We start from the raw sequence: 19,890 nt of genomic DNA on the forward strand, positions 1-19,890 counted from the left end.
AGCAAACTTCTGTTCAGTGATTAATAGCCTCTGCATGCGTACCACTCCTACCCTGCGTGATGAAGACCAGCGTGTAAAAACCCGTTGTATTCATCGGCACTCTGCTTGTTTTCCATTGTTAATTATTCTGACTTTCACTTGGATTGGTGCCAGCTTCTGATTTTCATATCCATAGCAACTCTGAACAAATTTTTATATTTCCAGCTCGTTTTGTCTTGTATCCTATTGTTCCCTCCTTTGTTAAGTTTTTTTCAGACATTTTTTGCTATGTCTAAATTTTTTGCCCAATCTTCTCATATTTTCGTGCATTTCCTTTTTCATTTTTTTGAATTCAGATGCTGATCAGTTGGGACTTAGGTCTTGGCTTGCATTAGTGTTCTTCCTTGTCAGATCTTTCTTGTCTTAATTGGAAAAGCAACAACACGCAGATAGAGAGAGGATGAGAGAGGTTTTGCTTATTGCAGGTCTGTCTGCAACCTTCTTCCTGTCATCTCCATTCAGTATCAAACTGCTGCTTTCACCTTTGCCGCTGAATGGCTACGTTTCCCTGGCGCCAGTAAAGGGCTGTTCTGGCCGGGCCTGCATTAATTGCCTGTTCCTCATTTCGCTAGAGGAGGAGAAGATAACAAACTGCTTTCTTGAGTGGCTGAGAGTGTGAGGGCGCTCTCGATGCCATCCGGGAGGGAGCTCCGGGGATTTTGATCGGCCAACACTGAAGGATTGGTGATGCGTTTCCAAGCAAAGGTGGCGAGGGACTTGGAGGGGGGTCTTGCAGGGGGTGTGTTCCCATGTGTGTCTGCTGCTCTTGTTCTCCTTGGTGCCAGGGTTTGGAAGGTGCCTGGTTAGGAGGTTGGTAAATTTCTGCAAGCCATAACTGGGGGCATACGTGCTGATGCTGCTGAGAGGGTTTGTATGAGGTAGTGGTACCGCTCTGCCTTGCCCCTGATGGTGTGAGTCTCCTTCAGTGGTGATGTAACTGCATTGAAGGTGGCACTGGGGAGTATTCCATCACACTCCCCACGTAAGCCTCGTTGATGATGGCCTGGCATAGCCTCCTGTGTCTTGTTTAATTGCTCACCATAGCCATGGGACTGCAGAGCTTGGATCTGATCTGCCACAGCCCTGCTGGGAAGCGTGCGCCCTAAACTCAGGAGCCGTTACAAATGTGAGATGTAACCATAATCTTGCGGATACTTTAGGTCTCACAATAAGAGTCTGAGAGCATGGAAGCAAACCCTTCGGCCCAACCAGCCCATACCAACCATGTTCCCAAACCAAGCCAGTTCTATCTGCCCGCTCCTGGCTCATATCCCTCCAAACATTTCCTACTCATGTACTTATCCAAATGTCTTTTAAACATTGTAACTGTACACACATCCTCCACTTCCTCAGGAAGCTCATTCAGCACACAAACTGCGCTCTGTGTTTAATAAAACAATTGTCGCTCGTGTTTTTTTTTTAATCTTTCCCCTCTCCCCTTAAAAATATGCCCCCTAGTCTTGAAATTTCCCTGCCCTTTTATTCATCTTATTTGTACCCCTCAAGATTTCATAAACCTCAACAAGGTCACCCCTGAACCTCCTGGGCTTCAGTGATAAAAGCCCCAGCCTATCCAGCCTCTCCTTGTAACTCAAGCCCTCCAGTTCCGGCAGCATCCTGGTAAATCTCTTCTTCAGACCTCTTCAACGTAATAATATCCTTCTCAAAACGGGGCGACCAGAACCGGACACAGTGCCCCAGAAGAGGCCTCACCAACATCCTGTACAACCTCAGTGTGACGTCCCAACTCCTACAGACAAAAAAGGTCTGGGCAATGAAGGCGAGCGCGCCAAACACCGTAATCAGAAAAGAAACTCTCCAGGTTTCATCAGTAAACAGGAAAGTGAGAACTTGGTTATTGGAATGAATTTATCCCCTAACATGCCAAATAGCATATTGATGACTAATGTGCAAATTTAAGCTATACCGCTTGTAAACGAATGGAAATGCACTTCTATCACGTGATAGTCAGATGGATGAGGCAAACGGTTCTGTTAGCCATATTAGGGGGGTGAAAAATGGCAGGAAAAACCAAGCACAAAGTCCCCGCTTTGAGGAAAAGAGGAAATGAGGGGACAGTCTCCCAAACTGTTCATCGCTCTCGGCGATGATGTCGCGTCAGCTGAGGTCATCCTTCATTCATTCGCTGGTTGGTGGGACTTGGGTCTTCACTGAGAAATTGTCCCCCAGTTTGCTGATTCTTTAATTGGAAAAGAAATAACGTACAGAGAGAGAGAGAGAGAGAGAGAGAGTGCTTTTGCTTGCTGCGGTGAACGTACTGCGTTCTACTACTTGGCACCAACCTGGAGCCCATTTGGCCCACAACCAGCTGTCCCATTCATGGCCAGAACCGCAACCGCACATTCCTGCATACCTCCACTAATCTTTCACCCTCCCCATGATAGTTATTATACGTGTCTGACAAGCTCTGGCTGTTTTAATACTGTGCCTTACCTGCCTGGTTTCTGAGTTGGGGGCAGGATCTGTACTTATTCAGACGTCTTTTAAATGTTGTAGCTGCCTCATCCACCACTTCCTCTGCAATTGTTATTGTAACCTGTAGCTTCATCTGTTATTTCACCCGTCAGTTAATATTCTCAATATCTTTCGGTTTGGTGTGTTCTGTTTTTAATTATTTTTGCTTTGTCTCTACTCTCTGATTGTCTCTCGTCTTTGAAGGGTGGCACGGTGGCTCAGTGGTTAGCGCTGCAGCCTCACAGAACCAGGGACCCAGGTTCGATCCCACCCTCGGGTAACTGTCTGTGAGGAGTTTGCACATTCTCCCAGTGTCTGCATGGGTTTCGTCCGGGTGCTCCGGTTTCCTCCCACAGTCCAAAGGTGTGCAGTCTAGGTGGGTTGGCCATGCTAAATTGCCCTTAGTGTCCAGGGATGTGTAGGTTAGGGTGGATTGGCCGTGCTAAATTGTCACATAGTGTCCCAGGGATGTGCGGGTTAGGGTGGATTGGCCGTGCTAAATTGTCCCATAGTGTCCAGGGATGTGTAGGTTAGGGTGGATTGGCCGTGCTAAATTGTCCCATAGTGCCCGGGGATGTGTAGGTTAGGGTGGATTGGCCGTGCTAAATTGTCCTGTAGTGCCCAGGGATGTGCGGGTTAGGGTGGGTTGGCCGTGCTAAATTGTCCCATAGTGCCCAGGGATGTGCGGGTTAGGGTGGGTTGGCCGTGCTAAATTGTCCCATAGTGCCCAGGGATGTGCAGGTTAGGGTGGGTTGGCCGTGCTAAATTGTCCCATAGTGTCCAGGGATGTGCAGGTTAGGGTGGATTGGCCGTGCTAAATTGTCCCATAGTGCCCAGGGATGTGCGGGTTAGGGTGGGTTGGCCGTGCCAAATTGTCCCGTAGTGCCCAGGGATGTGCGAGTTAGGGTGGATTGGCCGTGCCAAATTGTCCCATAGTGCCCAGGGATGTGCGGGTTAGGGTGGATTGGCCGTGCTAAATTGTCCCATAGTGCCCAGGGATGTGCGGGTTAGGGTGGATTGGCCGTGCTAAATTGTCCCATAGTGTTCAGGGATGTGCGGGTTAGGGTGGGTTGGCCGTGCTAAATTGTCCCATAGTGCCCAGGGATGTGCGGGTTAGGGTGGATTGGCCGTGCTAAATTGTCCCATAGTGCCCAGGGATGTGCAGGTTAGGGTGGGTTGGCCGTGCTAAATTGTCCCATAGTGTCCAGGGATGTGCGGGTTAGGGTGGATTGGCCGTGCTAAATTGTCCCATAGTGTCCAGGGATGTGCGGGTTAGGGTGGATTGGCCGTGCTAAATTGTCCCATAGTGCCCAGGGATGTGCAGGTTAGGGTGGGTTGGCCGTGCTAAATTGTCCCGTAGTGTCCAGGGATGTGCAGGTTAGGGTGGGTTGGCCGTGCTAAATTGTCCCGTAGTGCCCAGGGATGTGCGGGTTAGGGTGGATTGGCCGTGCTAAATTGTCCCATAGTGTCCCAGGGATGTGTGGGTTAGGGTGGATTGGCTGTGCTAAATTGTCCCATAGTGTCCAGGGATGTGCAGGTTGGGGTGGGTTGGCCAGCCATGCTAAATTGTCCCATAGTGTCCAGGGATGTGCAGGTTAGGGTGGATTGGCCGTGCTAAATTGTCCCATAGTGCCCAGGGATGTGCGGGTTAGGGTGGATTGGCCGTGCTAAATTGTCCCATAGTGCCCAGGGATGTGCGGGTTAGGGTGGGTTGGCCGTGCCAAATTGTACCGTAGTGCCCAGGGATGTGCAGGTTGGGGTGGGTTGGCCGTGCTAAATTGTCCCATAGTGTCCAGGGATGTGCGGGTTAGGGTGGATTGGTCGTGCTAAATTGTCCCATAGTGCCCAGGGATGTGCGGGTTAGGGTGGATTGGCCGTGCTAAATTGTCCCATAGTGCCCAGGGATGTGCGGGTTAGGGTGGGTTGGCCATGCTAAATTGTCCCGTAGTGCCCAGGGATGTGCAGGTTAGGGTGGGTTGGCCGTGCTAAATTGTCCCATAGTGCCCAGGGATGTGCGGGTTAGGGTGGATTGGCCGTGCTAAATTGTCCCATAGTGCCCAGGGATGTGCGGGTTAGGGTGGATTGGCCGTGCTAAATTGTCCCATAGTGTTCAGGGATGTGCAGGTTAGGGTGGGTTGGCCGTGCTAAAGTGTCCCATAGTGTCCAAGGATGTGCGGGTTAGGGTGGATTGGCCGTGCTAAATTGTCCCATAGTGCCCAGGGATGTGCAGGTTAGGGTGGGTTGGCCGTGCTAAATTGTCCCATAGTGTCCAGGGATGTGCGGGTTAGGGTGGATTGGCCGTGCTAAATTGTCCCATAGTGTCCAGGGATGTGCGGGTTAGGGTGGATTGGCCGTGCTAAATTGTCCCATAGTGCCCAGGGATGTGCAGGTTAGGGTGGGTTGGCCGTGCTAAATTGTCCCGTAGTGTCCAGGGATGTGCAGGTTAGGGTGGGTTGGCCGTGCTAAATTGTCCCGTAGTGCCCAGGGATGTGCGGGTTAGGGTGGATTGGCCGTGCTAAATTGTCCCGTAGTGCCCAGGGATGTGCAGGTTAGGGTGGATTGGCCGTGCTAAATTGTCCCATAGTGTCCAGGGATGTGCAGGTTAGGGTGGATTGGCCGTGCTAAATTGTCCCATAGTGTCCAGGGATGTGCAGGTTAGGGTGGATTGGCCGTGCTAAATTGTCCCATAGCGCCCAGGGATGTGCGGGTTAGGGTGGATTGGCCGTGCTAAATTGTCCCGTAGTGCCCAGGGATGTGCAGGTTAGGGTGGGTTGGCCGTGCTAAATTGTCCCGTAGTGTCCAGGGATGTGCGGGTTAGGGTGGGATGGCCGTGCTAAATTGTCCCGTAGTGCCCAGGGATGTGCAGGTTAGGGTGGATTGGCCGTGCTAAATTGTCCCATAGTGTCCCAGGGAGGTGCGGGTTAGGGTGGATTGGCCGTGCTAAATTGTCCCATAGTGCCCAGGGATGTGCGGGTTAGGGCGGGTTGGCCGTGCTAAATTGTCCCATAGTGTCCAGGGATGTGCGGGTTAGGGTGGGTTGGCCGTGCTAAATTGTCCCATAGTGACCAGGGATGTGCGGGTTAGGGCGGGTTGGCCGTGCTAAATTGTCCCGTAGTGCCCAGGGATGTGCAGGCTAGAGTGGGTTGGCCGTGCTAAATTGTCCCGTAGTGCCCAGGGATGTGCCGGTTAGGGTGGAATGGCTGCGCTAAATTGTCCCATAATGTGCAGGGATGTGCGGGTTAGGGTGGGTTGGCCGTGCTGAATTGTCCCATAGCGCCCAGGGATGTGCGGGTTAGGGTGGGCTGGCCGTGTTAAATTGCTCCATAGTGCCCAGGGATGTGCGGGTTAGGGTGGGTTGGCCGTGCTAAATTGTCCCATAGTGTGCAGGGATGTGCCGGTTAGGGTGGGTTGGCCGTGCTAAATTGTCCCGTTGTGTCCAGGGATGTGCGGGTTAGGGTGGATTGGCCGTGCTAAATTGTCCCGTAGTGCCCAGGGATGTGCGGGTTAGGGTGGATTGGCCGTGCTAAATTGTCCTGTAGTGTCCAGGGATGTGCGGGTTAGGGTGGATTGGCCGTGCTAAATTGTCCCATAGTGTGCAGGGATGTGCGGGCTAGGGTGGGTTGGCCGTGCTAAATTGTCCCGTAGTGTCCAGGGATTTGCAGGTTAGGGTGTGTTGGCCGTGCTAAATTGCCCCATAGTGCACAGGGATGTGCGGGTTAGGGTGGAATGGCTGTGCTAAATTGTCCCATAGTGCCCAGGGATGTGCAGGTTAGGGTGGATTGGCCGTGCTAAATTGCCCCATAGTGCACAGGGATGTGCGGGTTAGGGTGGATTGGCCATGCTAAATTGTCCCGTAGTGCCCAGGGATGTGCGGGTTAGGGTGGAATGGCCGTGCTAAATTGTCCCATAGTGCCCAGGGATGTGCCGGTTAGGGTGGAATGGCTGTGCTAAATTGTCCCATAGTGTTCAGGGATGTGCGGGTTAGGGTGGATTGGCCATGCTAAATCGCCCCATAGTGCCCAGGGATGTGCAGGTTAGGGTGGTTTGGCCGTGCTAAATTGTCCCATAGTGCCCAGGGATGTGCGGGTTAGGGTGGATTGGCCGTGCTAAATTGCCCCATAGTGCACAGGGATGTGCGGGTTAGGGTGGATTGGCCGTGCTAAATTGCCCCGTAGTGCACAGGGATGTGCGGGTTAGGGTGGATTGGCCGTGCTAAATTGTCCCGTAGTGCCCAGGGATGTGCGGGTTAGGGTGGAATGGCTGTGCTAAATTGTCCCATAGTGCCCAGGGATGTGCAGGTTAGGATGGTTTGGCCGTGCTAAATTCTCCCATAGTTCCCAGGCATCTGCGGGTTAGGGTGGATTGGCTGTGCTAAATTGTCCCACAGTGTCTAGCGACGTGCAGGTTAGGGTGGGTTGGCCGTGCTAAATTGTCCCGTAGCGTCCAGGGATATGCAGGTTAGGGTGGATTGGCCGTGCTAAATTGTCCCGTTGTGTCCAGTGATGTGCAGGTTAGGGTGGATTGGCCGTGCTAAATTGTCCCACAGTGTCCAGCGACGTGCAGGTTAGGGTGGGTTGGCCGTGCTAAATTGTCCCATAGTGTTCAGGGATGTGCGGGTTAGGGTGGGTGGGCCGTGCTAAATTGTCCCATAGTGTTCAGGGATGTGCGGGTTAGGGTGGATTGGCCGTGCTAAATTGTCCCTTAGTGCCCAGGGATGTGTGGGTTAGGGTGGGTTGGCTGTGCTAAATTTTCCCATAGTGCCCAGGGATGTGCGGGTTAGGGTGCGTTGCCCGTTCTAAATTGTCCCATAGTGCTCAGGGATGTGCGGGTTAGGGTGGGTTGGCCATGCTAAATTGTCCCGTAGTGTTCAGGATGTGCAGGTTAGGGTGGATTGGCCGTGCTAAATTGTCCCATAGTGCCCAGGGATGTGCGGGTTAGGGTGGGTTGGCCGTGCTAAATTGTCCCATAGTGCCCACGGATGTGCCGGTTTGGGTGGATTGGCCGTGCTAAATTGTCCCATAGTGTCCAGCGACGTGCAGGTTAGGGTGGGTTGGCCGTGCTAAATTGTCCCGTAGCGTCCAGGGATATGCAGGTTAGGGTGGGTGGGCCGTGCTAAATTGTCCCATAGTGTTCAGGGATGTGCGGGTTAGGGTGGATTGGCCGTGCTAAATTGTCCCTTAGTGCCCAGGGATGTGTGGGTTGGGGTGGGTTGGCTGTGCTAAATTGTCCCATAGTGCCCAGGGATGTGCGGGTTAGGGTGCGTTGCCCGTTCTAAATTGTCCCATAGTGCTCAGGGATGTGCGGGTTAGGGTGGGTTGGCCGTGCTAAATTGTCCCGTAGTGTTCAGGATGTGCAGGTTAGGGTGGATTGGCCGTGCTAAATTGTCCCATAGTGCCCAGGGAAGTGCGGGTTAGGGTGGGTTGGCCGTGCTAAATTGTCCCGTAGCGTCCAGGGATATGCAGGTTAGGGTGGGTGGGCCGTGCTAAATTGTCCCATAGTGTTCAGGGATGTGCGGGTTAGGGTGGATTGGCCGTGCTAAATTGTCCCGTAGTGCCCAGGGATGTGCAGGTTAGGGTGGGTTGGCCATGTTAAATTGTCCCATAGTGCTCAGGGATGTGCGGGTTAGGGTGGGTTGGCCGTGCTAAATTATCCCATAGTGTCCAGGGATGTGCGGGTTAGGGTGGGTCGGCCGTGCTAAATTGTCCCGTAGTGTTCAGGATGTGTAGGTTAGGGTGGATTGGCCGTGCTAAATTGTCCCATAGGATCCAGGCATATGCGGGTTAGGGTGCGTTGGCCGTGCTACATTGTCCCGTAGTACCCAGGGATATGCAGGTTCGGTGGATTTGCCATGGGAAATGCAGGGTTACTGGAGTAGGATGTGGGAGGGGGGTTGGGAAGGTGGAAAGCTGTTCAGGGTTCGGTGTTGACATGATGGACTGAAAGGCTTGCTTCCACAATGTAATGATTCTATGAACTACATTGTTCCAAATCTGATCCCTTACCCTGCCATTTAGTACAAAGCTAAAGAAAGCGAGTGTTTCTGAGAGACTGTGTGTGCGCGCGCACATGTGTATGTGTGTGTGAGACTGTATATGGGAGTGTGTGATGATTGTGAATGGGAGTGTGTGTGTGCCTGTGACTGTGTGTGTGAGAGAGTGTGTGGAACGGGGATTGTGTGTGTGTGTGTGTGTGTGTGTGTGTTTATGTTTATGTGTGAGAAAGAGTGTGTGTAACAGGGATTGCGTGTGTGTGTGAGAAAGAGTGTGTGTAACAGGGATTGCGTGTGTGGGGGTGTGTATGAGTGACTGTAACAGGGATTGCGTGTGTGGGCGTGTATGTGTGAGAGAGAGAGAGAATGTAACAGGGATTGCGTGTGTATGTGTGAGAGAGAGTGTAACAGGGATTGCATGTGTGTGTGAGAGAGAGAGAGTGTAACAGGGATTGCGTGTGTGTGAGAGAGAGAGTGTAACAGGGATTTTGTGTGTGTGTGTGTGAGAAAGAGTGTGTGTAACAGGGATTGCGTGTGTGAGGGTGTGTGTGAGAGACTGTAGCAGGGATTGCGTGTGTCGGGGTGTGTGTGAGAGACTGTAACAGGGATTGCGTATGTGGGGGTGTGTGAGAGACTAACAGGGATTGCGTCTGTTGGGGTGGATGTGTGTGTTTGCGGGTGAGTGGGTGTGTGAGCGTGTGTGAGAGAGAGAGAGTGTGTGTGAACCAGGGATTGCTTGTGTGTGTGTATGTGTGAGAGAGAGAGAGTGTGTGTAACAGGGATTGCGTGTGTATGTGTGAGAGAGAGTGTGTAACAGGGATTGCGTGTGTGTGAGAGAGAGAGAGAGTGTAACAGGGATTGCGTGTGTGTGTGTGTGAGAGAGAGAGAGTGTGTGTAACCGGGATTGTGTGTGTGTGTGTGTGTGTGTGTGTGTGTGTGTGTGTGTGTATGTAACAGGGATTGCGTGTGTGTGAGAGAGAGAGAGAGTGTAACAGGGATTGCGTGTATGTGTGTGAGAGAGTGTAACAGGGATTGTGTGTGTGTGTGAGAGAGAGAGTGTAACAGGGATTGCGTGTGTGCGAAAGAGAGAGTGTAACGGGGATTGCGTGTGTGTGTGTGTGTGTGTGTGTGTGTGTGTGAGAGAGAGAGTGTAACAGGAATTGCGTGTGTGTGTGAGAGAGAGAGAGAGAGAGTGTAACAGGGACTGCGTGTATGTGTGAGAGAGAGTGTAACAGGGATTGCGTGTGTGTGTGTGAGAGAGAGAGAGAGAGAGTGTAACAGGGATTGTGTGTGTGAGGGAGAGAGTGTGTGTAACAGGGATTGCATGTGTGTGTATGTGTGAGAGAGAGTGTGTGTAACAGGGATTGTGTGTGTGTGTGTGTGTGTGTGTGTGTGCGAGAGAGAGAGTGTAACAGGGATTGCGTGTGTGTGTGTGAGAGAGAGAGTGTGTAACAGGGATTGTGTGTGTGTGAGAGAGAGAGTGTAACAGGGATTGCGTGTGTGTGTGTGAGAGAGAGAGTGTAACGGGGATTGCGTGTGTGTGTGAGAGAGAGAGAGTGTAACAGGGATTGTGTGTGTGTGTGTGTGTGAGAGAGTGTGTGTAACAGGGATTGCGTGTGTGTGTGTGTGAGAGAGAGAGTGTAACGGGGATTGCGTGTGTGTGTGAGAGAGTGTAACAGGGATTGCGTGTGTGTGTGAGAGAGAGAGAGTGTAACAGGGATTGTGTGTGTGTGTGTGTGAGAGAGTGTGTGTAACAGGGATTGCGTGTGTGTGTGTGAGAGAGAGAGTGTAACAGGGATTGCGTGTGTGTATGTGTGTGTATGAGAGAGAGAGTGTGTAACAGGGATTGCGTGTGTGTGTGTGTGAGAGAGAGAGTGTGTAACAGGGATTGCGTGTGTGTGTGAGAGAGAGAGTGTAACAGGGATTGCGTGTGTGTGTGTGTATATGAGAGCGAGAGAGTGTGTAACAGGGATTGCGTGCGTGTGTGTGTGTGTGTGTGTGTGTGTGAGAGAGAGAGAGAGGGAGAGTGTAACAGGGATTGCGTGTGTGTGTGTGTGTGTGTGTGTGTGTGTGAGAGAGAGAGAGAGAGAGTGTAACAGGGATTGCGTGTATGTGAGAGAGAATGTAACAGGGATTGCGTGTGTGTGTTTTTGTGTGTGTGAGAGAGAGTGTAACAGGGATTGCGTGTGTGTGTGAGAGAATGCGTAACAAGGATTGTGTGTGTGTGAAAGAGAGACTGTAACAGGGATTGTGTGTTTGCGTGTGTATGAGAGAGGAGTGTAACAGGGATTGCGTGTTTGTATGTGTGAGAGAGAGAGCGTGTAACTGAGATTGCGTGTGTGTATGTGAGAGAGAGAGAGAGAGTGTAACAGGGATTGCATGTGTGTATGTGAGAGAGAGAGAGAGTGTAACAGGGATTGCGTGTGTGTGTGTGAGAGAGAGAGAGTGTAACAGGGATTGTGTGTGTGTGTGTGTGTGTGTGTGTGTGTGTGTGTGTGTGTGTGTGTGTGAGAGAGAGAGAGAGTGTAACAGGGATTGTGTGTGTGTGAGAGAGAGAGAGTGTGTAACAGGGATTGCGTGTGTGTGTGAGAGAGTGTGTAACAAGGATTGTGTGTGTGTGAAAGAGAGACTGTAACGGGGATTGTGTGTGTGTGTGTGTGAGAGAGAGAGAGAGAGAGAAAGAGTGTAACGGGGATTGCTTGTGTCGGGGTGGGTGTGGGTACCGTGGAAGAGATTCTTTTTGTTTGTGCGAGAGGAGTCAGGCTTGTTTGTGTGTGAGTGTGTGTGTGTGTGTGTGTGTGTGTGTGTGTGTTGGGGGTGGGGTGGGGGTTGGGGGGGCAGTACCTCAGCGTCATTCTGACTGCTGGGGGCATGACGGAATAGTTGGGGAAGGCGGGAACCTGCCTTGTAAAATGAATTTGCAGGGTGTCAAAGAGTTGCTGCATGGAAGTGTTTGCCTTGCGTTGTCCAATCCTGCAGCTCTCTCTCTCTGCGTCTCTCTCTCTCTCTCTCTCTCTCTTTCTTTCTCTGTCTCCCTCTGCTTGCAGGTTCTCAGGAGTCAGAGATGCAAGTTGCAGAGACTGAGCTCTTGTTGACTAGGTGAGATCTCAAGATCTTCCCGTGTTACGTCCAGGTGCGTTGTTTCTGGGGTGATGTTCAGCACGTAAGGCGCAGCACATGTTTAGATCGTTTTCGATATCGTACTTCCCAGGGTTCCATTGAAAGAAACATAAATCCAGGTGTTGCCTTCAGAAGGCAATGCACCTGGCATGCATTTGGACAACCCACCCACTTCCCCACATTTCATCAGTGCACCCACGGCGACTCCCCATCCCCGATATCCATTCAGCCATAAACCAGCACGGCACAGGAACAGGCCCTTCGGCCCACCCTGTCTGTGCTGACCGTGGTGCCATTCTAATCTCATCCCATCTGCCTGCACGTGGCCCATACTCCTGTATTCCCTGCCTGTCCGTGTGTCTGTCTGTATGCCCCTTCAATGTAGCAGTTATATCTGCTTCTGCTACCTCCCCTGGCAGCATGTTCCAGCTACCCACCACCCTCTGTGAAAAAAGAAATTTGACTTGGCGCATCTCCTTTGAACTTCTCCTCCTCTCACCTCAAACCTATTCCCCCCCCCCCCCCCCCACCCCTAGTATTAGACATTTCCATCCTGGGGGGGCATGCTTCCTCCTAATTTTAGATACTTCTATCAGGTTGCTCCTCAGTCTCAAACGCTGTAATGAAAATGATCCAAGAAAAGTTTGTCCAAACCCCCCCCTCACTGTGGCACTCCAACTGAGGCAATATCCTGGGAAACATTTTTTAACTTGCATTTAATCCTTCTGATGGGCCTGACGGAGGTTCTGCACAGCTGCAACATGAGTTGCCAACGCCTATAATCGATAGATTGACTGGTGAAGGCCAGCTTTCCCACCATATCCACTCGTGTTGCGATTTTCAGGGGACTGCACCTACAAGATCCCACTGTACATCCACACTCCTTACGGCCCTGCCATTTAGTCTATCGTTGGCTCTCGCATTTGACCTCCCAAAACACATCACCTCCCACTGGCCCGTCTGCCATTGTCCACAATGCTCCCCGGCCCAGCCAACCCCACGTCCATCTGACGTCCATTCATTGTGTAATACAGTGAAGAAATGGGCCTCCTGCTCCAAAGCTGGTGGTTCAGTGTATCCGCTGCCCTTCTCCTTTTACATGGTCTGAGCTGGGAGTTGGGAGGGATTGCGCTTGTGTTTCTGGCTCATCAAGCCAGCCTGAATCTGGGGAGAGGATCGGAGCTCATTCAGCAACCCCCCTCCGCCAGTGCTCCCATTCTGACTGAGTTTTATTGTCGTCTCTCATTCAGATTTCTCTGGCGAGGGCATTTGTTCCTGCTCAGAGAGGAGTAAAACTGGGAGAGTGTGGATTGGAGACAGTGGATTGAATTGGAATTGTATTATTTAGGTGATCTGAGGCACTTATGTTAATCGTTATATACACAACAAGTTTAAATGTGATGCCTAATATTTTTATCCACATACTGACTTTACCTTGGCATTGTTGCAAATGACTTCGATGAACAATTGTTGAATCGTGTTTACTCTCACTCGCTGCTGTCTTTCTCGCTCCCCCAATACCACCTCACCATATTCTATTGGATGCCTCTTCCTCCTTCTCTCTCCCCTTCCGCTGACTCTATCTCTCCCCTCACTTCCTCTCTCTCTCTCTCTCTCTCTCTCTCTCTCTCTCTCTCTCTGTCTCTCTCTCTGTCTCTCTCTCTCTTTCTGTCCGTGTGTCTCTCTCTCTCTCTCCTCTCTCTGTCTCTCTCTGTCTCTCTGTCTGTCTGTCTCTCTCTCTCCTCTCTCTGTCTCTCTCTCTCTCTGTCTGTCTCTCTCTTTCTCCATGTCTCTCTGTCTCTATCTCTCTCTTTCTGTCTGTGTGTCTCCCCCTCTCCTCTTTCTGTGTCTGTCTGTGTCTCTTCTCTCTGTCTGTGTCTCTTCTCTCCGCCTGTGTCTCTCTCTCTCTCTCTCTCTCTCTCTCTCACACACTATCCCGTGCTTCCTGTTTCTCACAGTGACAATGATAGTGAAGAGGATGAGGAGCTGTTGACCGAAGTGGATTCTGATGATGAATATCAATTCTTCGATGATCCCAAGGATGAAAACTATATTCCCTCGTCAGAAAGGTAGGCCCCTCAGCATTCTGCCACTCGTGTGATCCCAAACACTCCACTGAGCAGACTTACTGTTGGGATCGAGATCTTGTACTGAAAATGTTCTGTACCTCCAGACCCTTCCTGACCTCCGCCTGAGAATGCAGGATGTTCCTGTGCACCCACTGTATTCCTAAATGATTCCCCGAACACTGCCCATCATTCTGGAAGATCCTGAACCCTACTCATGTTTCCAGATGCCTGAAGCCTTGCTGCGTCTCTGGGCTATTCCGGAAATGCCCTTACAGATCTGGGCTGTTACTCCTGTATCCGGACAGGATTTGGTCCTGACCCTGCATAGTCCCCGAGGTCATTGTTCAGTCAGTGGGTGGCCATTGCTCCTACCTGCCTGGACTGTTTGACTCCAATCCCTTGACATGCCCCTGAACGATTCCCGCATGTTTCGCTCTAGTACTCTGGATTGTTTGTTTTGGAATTCTGCCTGCATACACAGACATCTTCCTACTTAGTGGGAATGCCTGTTCCAGTCATCATTCAGTGGTTAGCACTGCAGCCTCACAGCAACAGGGACCCCGGTTCGATCCCACCCTCGGGTGACTGTCTGTGTGGAGTTTGCACATTCTCCCTGTGTCTGTATGGGTTTCCTCCGGGTGCTCCGGTTTCCTCCCACAGTCCAAAGATGTGCGGGTTAGGGTGGGATGGCCATGCTAAATTGTCCCATAGTGCCCAGGGATGTGCGGGTTAGGGTGGATTGGCCGTGCTAAATTGTCCCATAGTGCCCGGGGATGTGCGGGTTAGGGTGGGTTGGCCGTGCTAAATTGTCCCATAGTGCCCAGGGATGTGCAGGTTAGGGTGGGATTGGCCGTGCTAAATTGTCCCATAGTGTCCCAGGGATGTGTGGGTTAGGGTGGATTGGCCGTGCTAAATTGTCCCATAGTGCCCAGGGATGTGCGGGTTAGGGTGGATTGGCCGTGCTAAATTGTCCCATAGTGCCCAGGGATGTGCGGGTTAGGGTGGATTGGCCGTGCTAAATTGTCCCGTAGTGCCCGGGGATGTGCGGGTTAGGGTGGGTTGGCCGTGCTAAATTGTCCCATAGTGCCCAGGGATGTGCGGGTTAGGGTGGATTGGCCATGCTAAATTGTCCCATAGTGTCCAGGGATGTGTGGGTTAGGGTGGATTGGCCGTGCTAAATTGTCCCATAGTGCCCAGGGATGTGCGGGTTAGGGTGGATTGGCCGTGCTAAATTGTCCCATAGTGTCCCAGGGATGTGCGGGTTAGGGTGGGTTGGCCGTGCTAAATTGTCCCGTAGTGCCCAGGGATGTGCGGGTTAGGGTGGGGTGGCCGTGCTAAATTGTCCCATAGTGCCCAGGGATGTGCGGGTTAGGGTGGATTGGCCGTGCTAAATTGTCCCATAGTGCCCAGGGATGTGCAGGTTAGGGTGGATTGGCCGTGCTAAATTGTCCCATAGTGCCCAGGGATATGCGGGTTAGGGTGGATTGGCCGTGCTAAATTGTCCCATAGTGCCCAGGGATGTGCAGGTTAGGGTGGGATTGGCCGTGCTAAATTGTCCCATAGTGCCCAGGGATGTGCGGGTTCGGGTGGGATTGGCCATGCTAAATTGCCCTGTAGTGCCCAGGGATGTGCGGTTTAGGGTGGGTTGGCCGTGCTAAATTGTCCCGTAGTGTCCCAGGGATGTGCAGGTTAGGGTGGGATTGGCCGTGCTAAATTGTCCCGTAGTGTCCAGGGATGTGCAGGTTAGGGTGGGTTGGCCGTGCTAAATTGTCCCGTAGTGTCCAGGGATGTGCAGGTTAGGGTGGGTTGGCCGTGCTAAATTGTCCCGTAGTGTCCCAGGGATGTGCAGGTTAGGGTGGGATTGGCCGTGCTAAATTGTCCCGTAGTGTCCAGGGATGTGCAGGTTAGGGTGGATTGGCCGTGCTAAATTGCCCTGTAGTGCCCAGGGATGTGCGGTTTAGGGTGGGTTGGCCGTGCTAAATTGTCCCATAGTGCCCAGGGATGTGCGGGTTAGGGTGGGATTGGCCGTGCTAAATTGTCCCGTAGTGTCCCAGGGATGTGCAGGTTAGGGTGGGATTGGCCGTGCTAAATTGTCCCGTAGTGTCCAGGGATGTGCAGGTTAGGGTGGGTTGGCCGTGCTAAATTGTCCCATGGTGTCCAGGGATGTGCAGGTTAGGGTGGGTTGGCCGTGCTAAATTGTCCCATAGTGCCCAGGGATGTGCAGGTTCGGGTGGGATTGGCCGTGCTAAATTGTCCCATAGTGCCCAGGGATGTGCGGGTTAGGGTGGGTTGGCCATGTTAAATTGTCCCGTAGTGCCCAGGGATGTGCGGGTTCGGGTGGGTTGGCCGTGCTAAATTATCCCATAGTGCCCAGGGATGTGTAGATTTTGTGGGTTATCAGGGAATGGGTCAGGGTGGGATCCTCTGAGAGTTGGTGTTGGGCCGAAGCGCCTGTTTCCACACTGTAGGGGGTTTTATGGGTCTGTTATTACTAAACCACGCGCTGTGTTGTGACTCTCCATTCCAAGCACCCTCCTGTGTGTTTGGGCAGTTACAGGGCACTCCCTGTGTGTCGCGGACTGCGTTGTTTTCTCTCTTTTGCCCGGAGCTGACCCGGTTCTACTGATTTTATTCCCCAGCGGTTCAGACCGAGAGAAGAGGAGGGGGAGACCTCGCAGAAACAGTACAAAAAAACTGCCTGAGGAGCCTGTCACCAGGTAGGAATAATTCAACATGAAACATGACCATGGGATAATGTCACCAGCCCCTTTAATTAACACAGAAAGTCGGTGAGACACTTTGCACCTGAAAAGCCTGTCTGGAACAGGACGGTAGTCCAGATGGCACAGGGACTGTTCCCATCACATTGGAGGAAGTGTTGGGTCTCTCTCCGCGCAGGCAATGTGGCAAACCGTCCTTCCATCTGACTTCCAGGTCCAGCTGCTGCCTGGCATTCCCTGCCCGTTCCTCAGTATCGACCCCGTTCCAATTGGCACTCCTGGTTCACCATTCGCCTGTTTTCCCACCCGCAGGAAGCCTCCGAAACGTCGTGGCAAGCGAGATCCAAGCGAACAGCCGAAGAAAATCCGGTGAGAGTTGGCGCGGACAGCAGAGAGGGGTTGATGTTTCCCGAGAGAGTACCTGTGGGCAGGGTGGGGTTGGCGGTGAGGGAGGGTCTCAACGTGTGCCCCTGGGCGGAGGCGGTGGGGATGTTCTCGGTGTGTTCCCCTGGGTGAGGGTGGGGAGGGTTCTCGGTGTGTTCCCCTGGGCGGGTTGGGGCGTCTCAGTGTGTTCCCTTGGGTGGTTGGGGGCATGGTTTCTTGGTGTGTTCCCCTGGGCAGGGGTGGGGGATGTGGTGAGGTGTCTCGGTGTTTTCCCCTGGGCGGGTTGGAGGGGGGTGGGGGTTCTCGGTGTGTTCCCCTGGGTGAGGTTGGGTTCATTTGGTGTCTCCCAACTGCACCCCGCCCCGATGCACCCCCGGGCAGTGGAGTTCCCAAATGGGGCTTTGAACTGACTGGGTCCAGAGTGGATTTTGTTGCATGGGAAATGCTGGGAAATGCTAAAGTGGGGGAGTTCCCAGCGGAGATTATTAAAGTTTGCAGGACGAGGAGTGGGAAAGGGTCAGGAATCGAACGTCAGGCACAGCTGGGAAGGGGACACCTCTGGGAAAGGGGAGCGGTCAGTACGAGATTGAGGGAGCTGTAATTAAATATGAAACAAAGCAAAGGAGCTTGTGGCGCAGATTAAAATCGCTGGGTACGACGTCGCGGGATTTGCAGAGACCAGCCTGCAAGGCGATCAGGGCTGGGAGCGAAATATCCCACCGTCCCATCAAAACGACAGGCAGTGGTGGGGGTGGGAGCTGCCGTCTGAGTAAGGCATGAAATTAAAATCGGGGTTGGAAAGTGTAGAATCTGTGAGGGGGTAGAGATGAGGAGCCACAAAGGAAGAGAGACCGTGATGGATGCCGCGTACAGGCCTCTGAGTGGGACTCAGGACCAGGCTGTCCGTCGGGGGGGCGGGGGGTGTCACAGAAAATAAATCACCAGGAGGTTGAGAAGGGAGGAAAGAAACTCGTGGAATGTGTAAGAGATGAGCTGGTGGTGCAGACCAGTAGAGAGCAGGCAGATCTGTATTCGGTGACGTGCGACTGAGGCAGAGTCGATCTGGGGGGGAGGGGGGGGTGTTCAAGGTGGAGGAACTCCTGGGAGGAGGGGGGACAGTAACACGACCCTGCAGTTTCAGAGGGAGAAGCTATGCTCAGATGTAGCAGCGTTGCAGGTGAGTGAAGAGGACCGCAAAGACATGAGGGAGGCGCCGGCCCGAGTTGATTTGGAAGGGGAGCCTAGCGGGGAAAGCGGTGGAGCAGTGAGGGCAGGAGTTGCTGGGCTAATTCAGGGGGAACGCAGCAAAAATTCATCCCAAGGAAGGAGAAATAGATGAAGGGGAGGACGAGACAGTATGGCTGACACGGGAGATCGGGGGGCATCACGAAAGGAAAAGGGAAAGCTTTCCTGCGCCTAGATTTAGGTTGGGATTTACTTGACGCATGTACCAGAGTACAGGAGTACGGTGAAGGGTGGACAAAGCTGCTACACTTGGTGTCATTCTAGTATGCGGCACAGGATTAAAGCAGCAGAAAGGAAACGCCCAGCTCTTCCCCCCCGCCCCACTGCCACCTCTGACATGAGTCCTCGCTGCCAGAAAAAAAACACCAAGGCACAAAGTCCATCCCTCAGCCCATGAGCACTCGGGTGTTCCCCGAGTCCCCGCTCACTGTAACTGCTCAATCTGTGCTGCCATTCTATGGCGCCGTTTCGCTGCCACGAGCCTGAGCTGGGCCCTTCTCGGCAGTGCAGCCGCTGAGGAAGGGGATAGCTGCGGCAGCTCCCGACATTTCGGGAAAGGGGGAGAGCTCCCGACGTTTCGGGAAAGGGGGAGAGCTCCCGACGCTGCGGGAATGGGGGAGAGCTCCCGACGCTGCTGACCCTCAGGCCTTGTGACCCGCGCACAATCGCTGCTGATCCCTGACCTCCCTCATGAAGCTTGCAGTGACTTGTCTTCTGTTCCAGTCGCAAGTTCAACCCTGATGTGGACAAGGTAACCACGTTTCCCCCCTGACTCCGCCGCCGCCGCCTCCCCAACCCAGCTCCCCTTCCCCCCCCCGCCCAACCCCGGCTCCCCACCCCGAGCCGGGGATTGGCCCAAATGGCGTTGTGAGTGTGGGCAGGTGGGAGTGGGACTGGAACTTACGGAGAGGCCCGGGGAGAGAGGATGTAGAGAAGGTGTTCCTGCCTCAGGGTGAAGGGTCGATGCTTAGGACCTGAGATGAGGAGAAAGTTCCTCAACTGGAGCTAGGTTCCTGCCCAATGTTACGGGGAGAAGCCAGGAGAGTGGGATTGAGAAACAAATCAGCCGTGATCGAATGGCGGAGCAGACTCGATGGGCTGAAGGGCCTAACTGTGCTCCTCGATGTTATTCTCTGATGTTTCTCAGTGCACATACGCTCCCCGGAACAGCTGGGAATTGTGATAATCCATTTGCTTCTAGCAATAGGGGATACTTTCCCTTGGGGTTTTATTTCAGGCCAGTGCCAATGCCCGTCCTTAATTGCCCTGGAGAGGGTGGTGAGCTTCGGCCTGGAGGCTGGCTGCAATCTTTGGGATATATGGAAACTCTCAGCTTCCTTGGGGATGCGAGTCCAGGATAACTATCCAGCCAGTGGTGAGATTATTTCCAAGTCAAGTTGGTGGTGGTATGGAGGGGAGCTTCGGCTGTCCTTCCAGCTGGAAGTGATGGCACTTCTGCAAGGAGCTGTAGTGCCCGCTCTGTACACAGCTTTAGCGATGGACCGAGGAAGTTTGTTTTATAATCGAGATGGCCGTGTTTTCATTCTGCGTCTGTCTTTGCCTCTCTCACCCCACCCTTCTGTGCATCTCTCCCCACTGTATCGCACGCTGCCCTTCACCGTTTTCTCCATCCTCATTCACCCTACCGGCCCCCCCACCCCCACTCCTCGGTTACCTCTCACTCCCCCTTCCACTGTCACTCTACACCCACTCTTTGTATGGCTTCCCTCCTCTCTGTCTCCCCGCTCCTCCTCCTCTCTATCTCTCACCTGCCCCCCTCCCCCCATACGCCTTCCCCCCTTGTCTCGTCTCCCTCTCCCCCTCCAAATGCGTGGCTGCCCCGCTCTCT

The 19,890-nt window shown here is 53.0% G+C and overlaps 1 protein-coding gene across 1 annotated transcript in view; it reads left to right on the plus strand.

Moving 5' to 3' along the window:
* Window positions 1-19,890, plus strand: part of LOC125449620 (E3 ubiquitin-protein ligase ZFP91-like) — a 114,270-nt gene that overhangs the window by 86,791 nt on the left and 7,589 nt on the right. The window contains 4 exon segments of the mRNA XM_059642743.1: window positions 11,551-11,602; window positions 13,582-13,692; window positions 16,332-16,409; window positions 16,725-16,781. Of these exon segments, the coding sequence (XP_059498726.1) occupies window positions 11,551-11,602; window positions 13,582-13,692; window positions 16,332-16,409; window positions 16,725-16,781 (298 nt within the window).

The sequence above is a fragment of the Stegostoma tigrinum genome, chromosome 46 (assembly GCF_030684315.1).
Source record: "Stegostoma tigrinum isolate sSteTig4 chromosome 46, sSteTig4.hap1, whole genome shotgun sequence".
Lineage (NCBI taxonomy): Eukaryota > Metazoa > Chordata > Chondrichthyes > Orectolobiformes > Stegostomatidae > Stegostoma > Stegostoma tigrinum.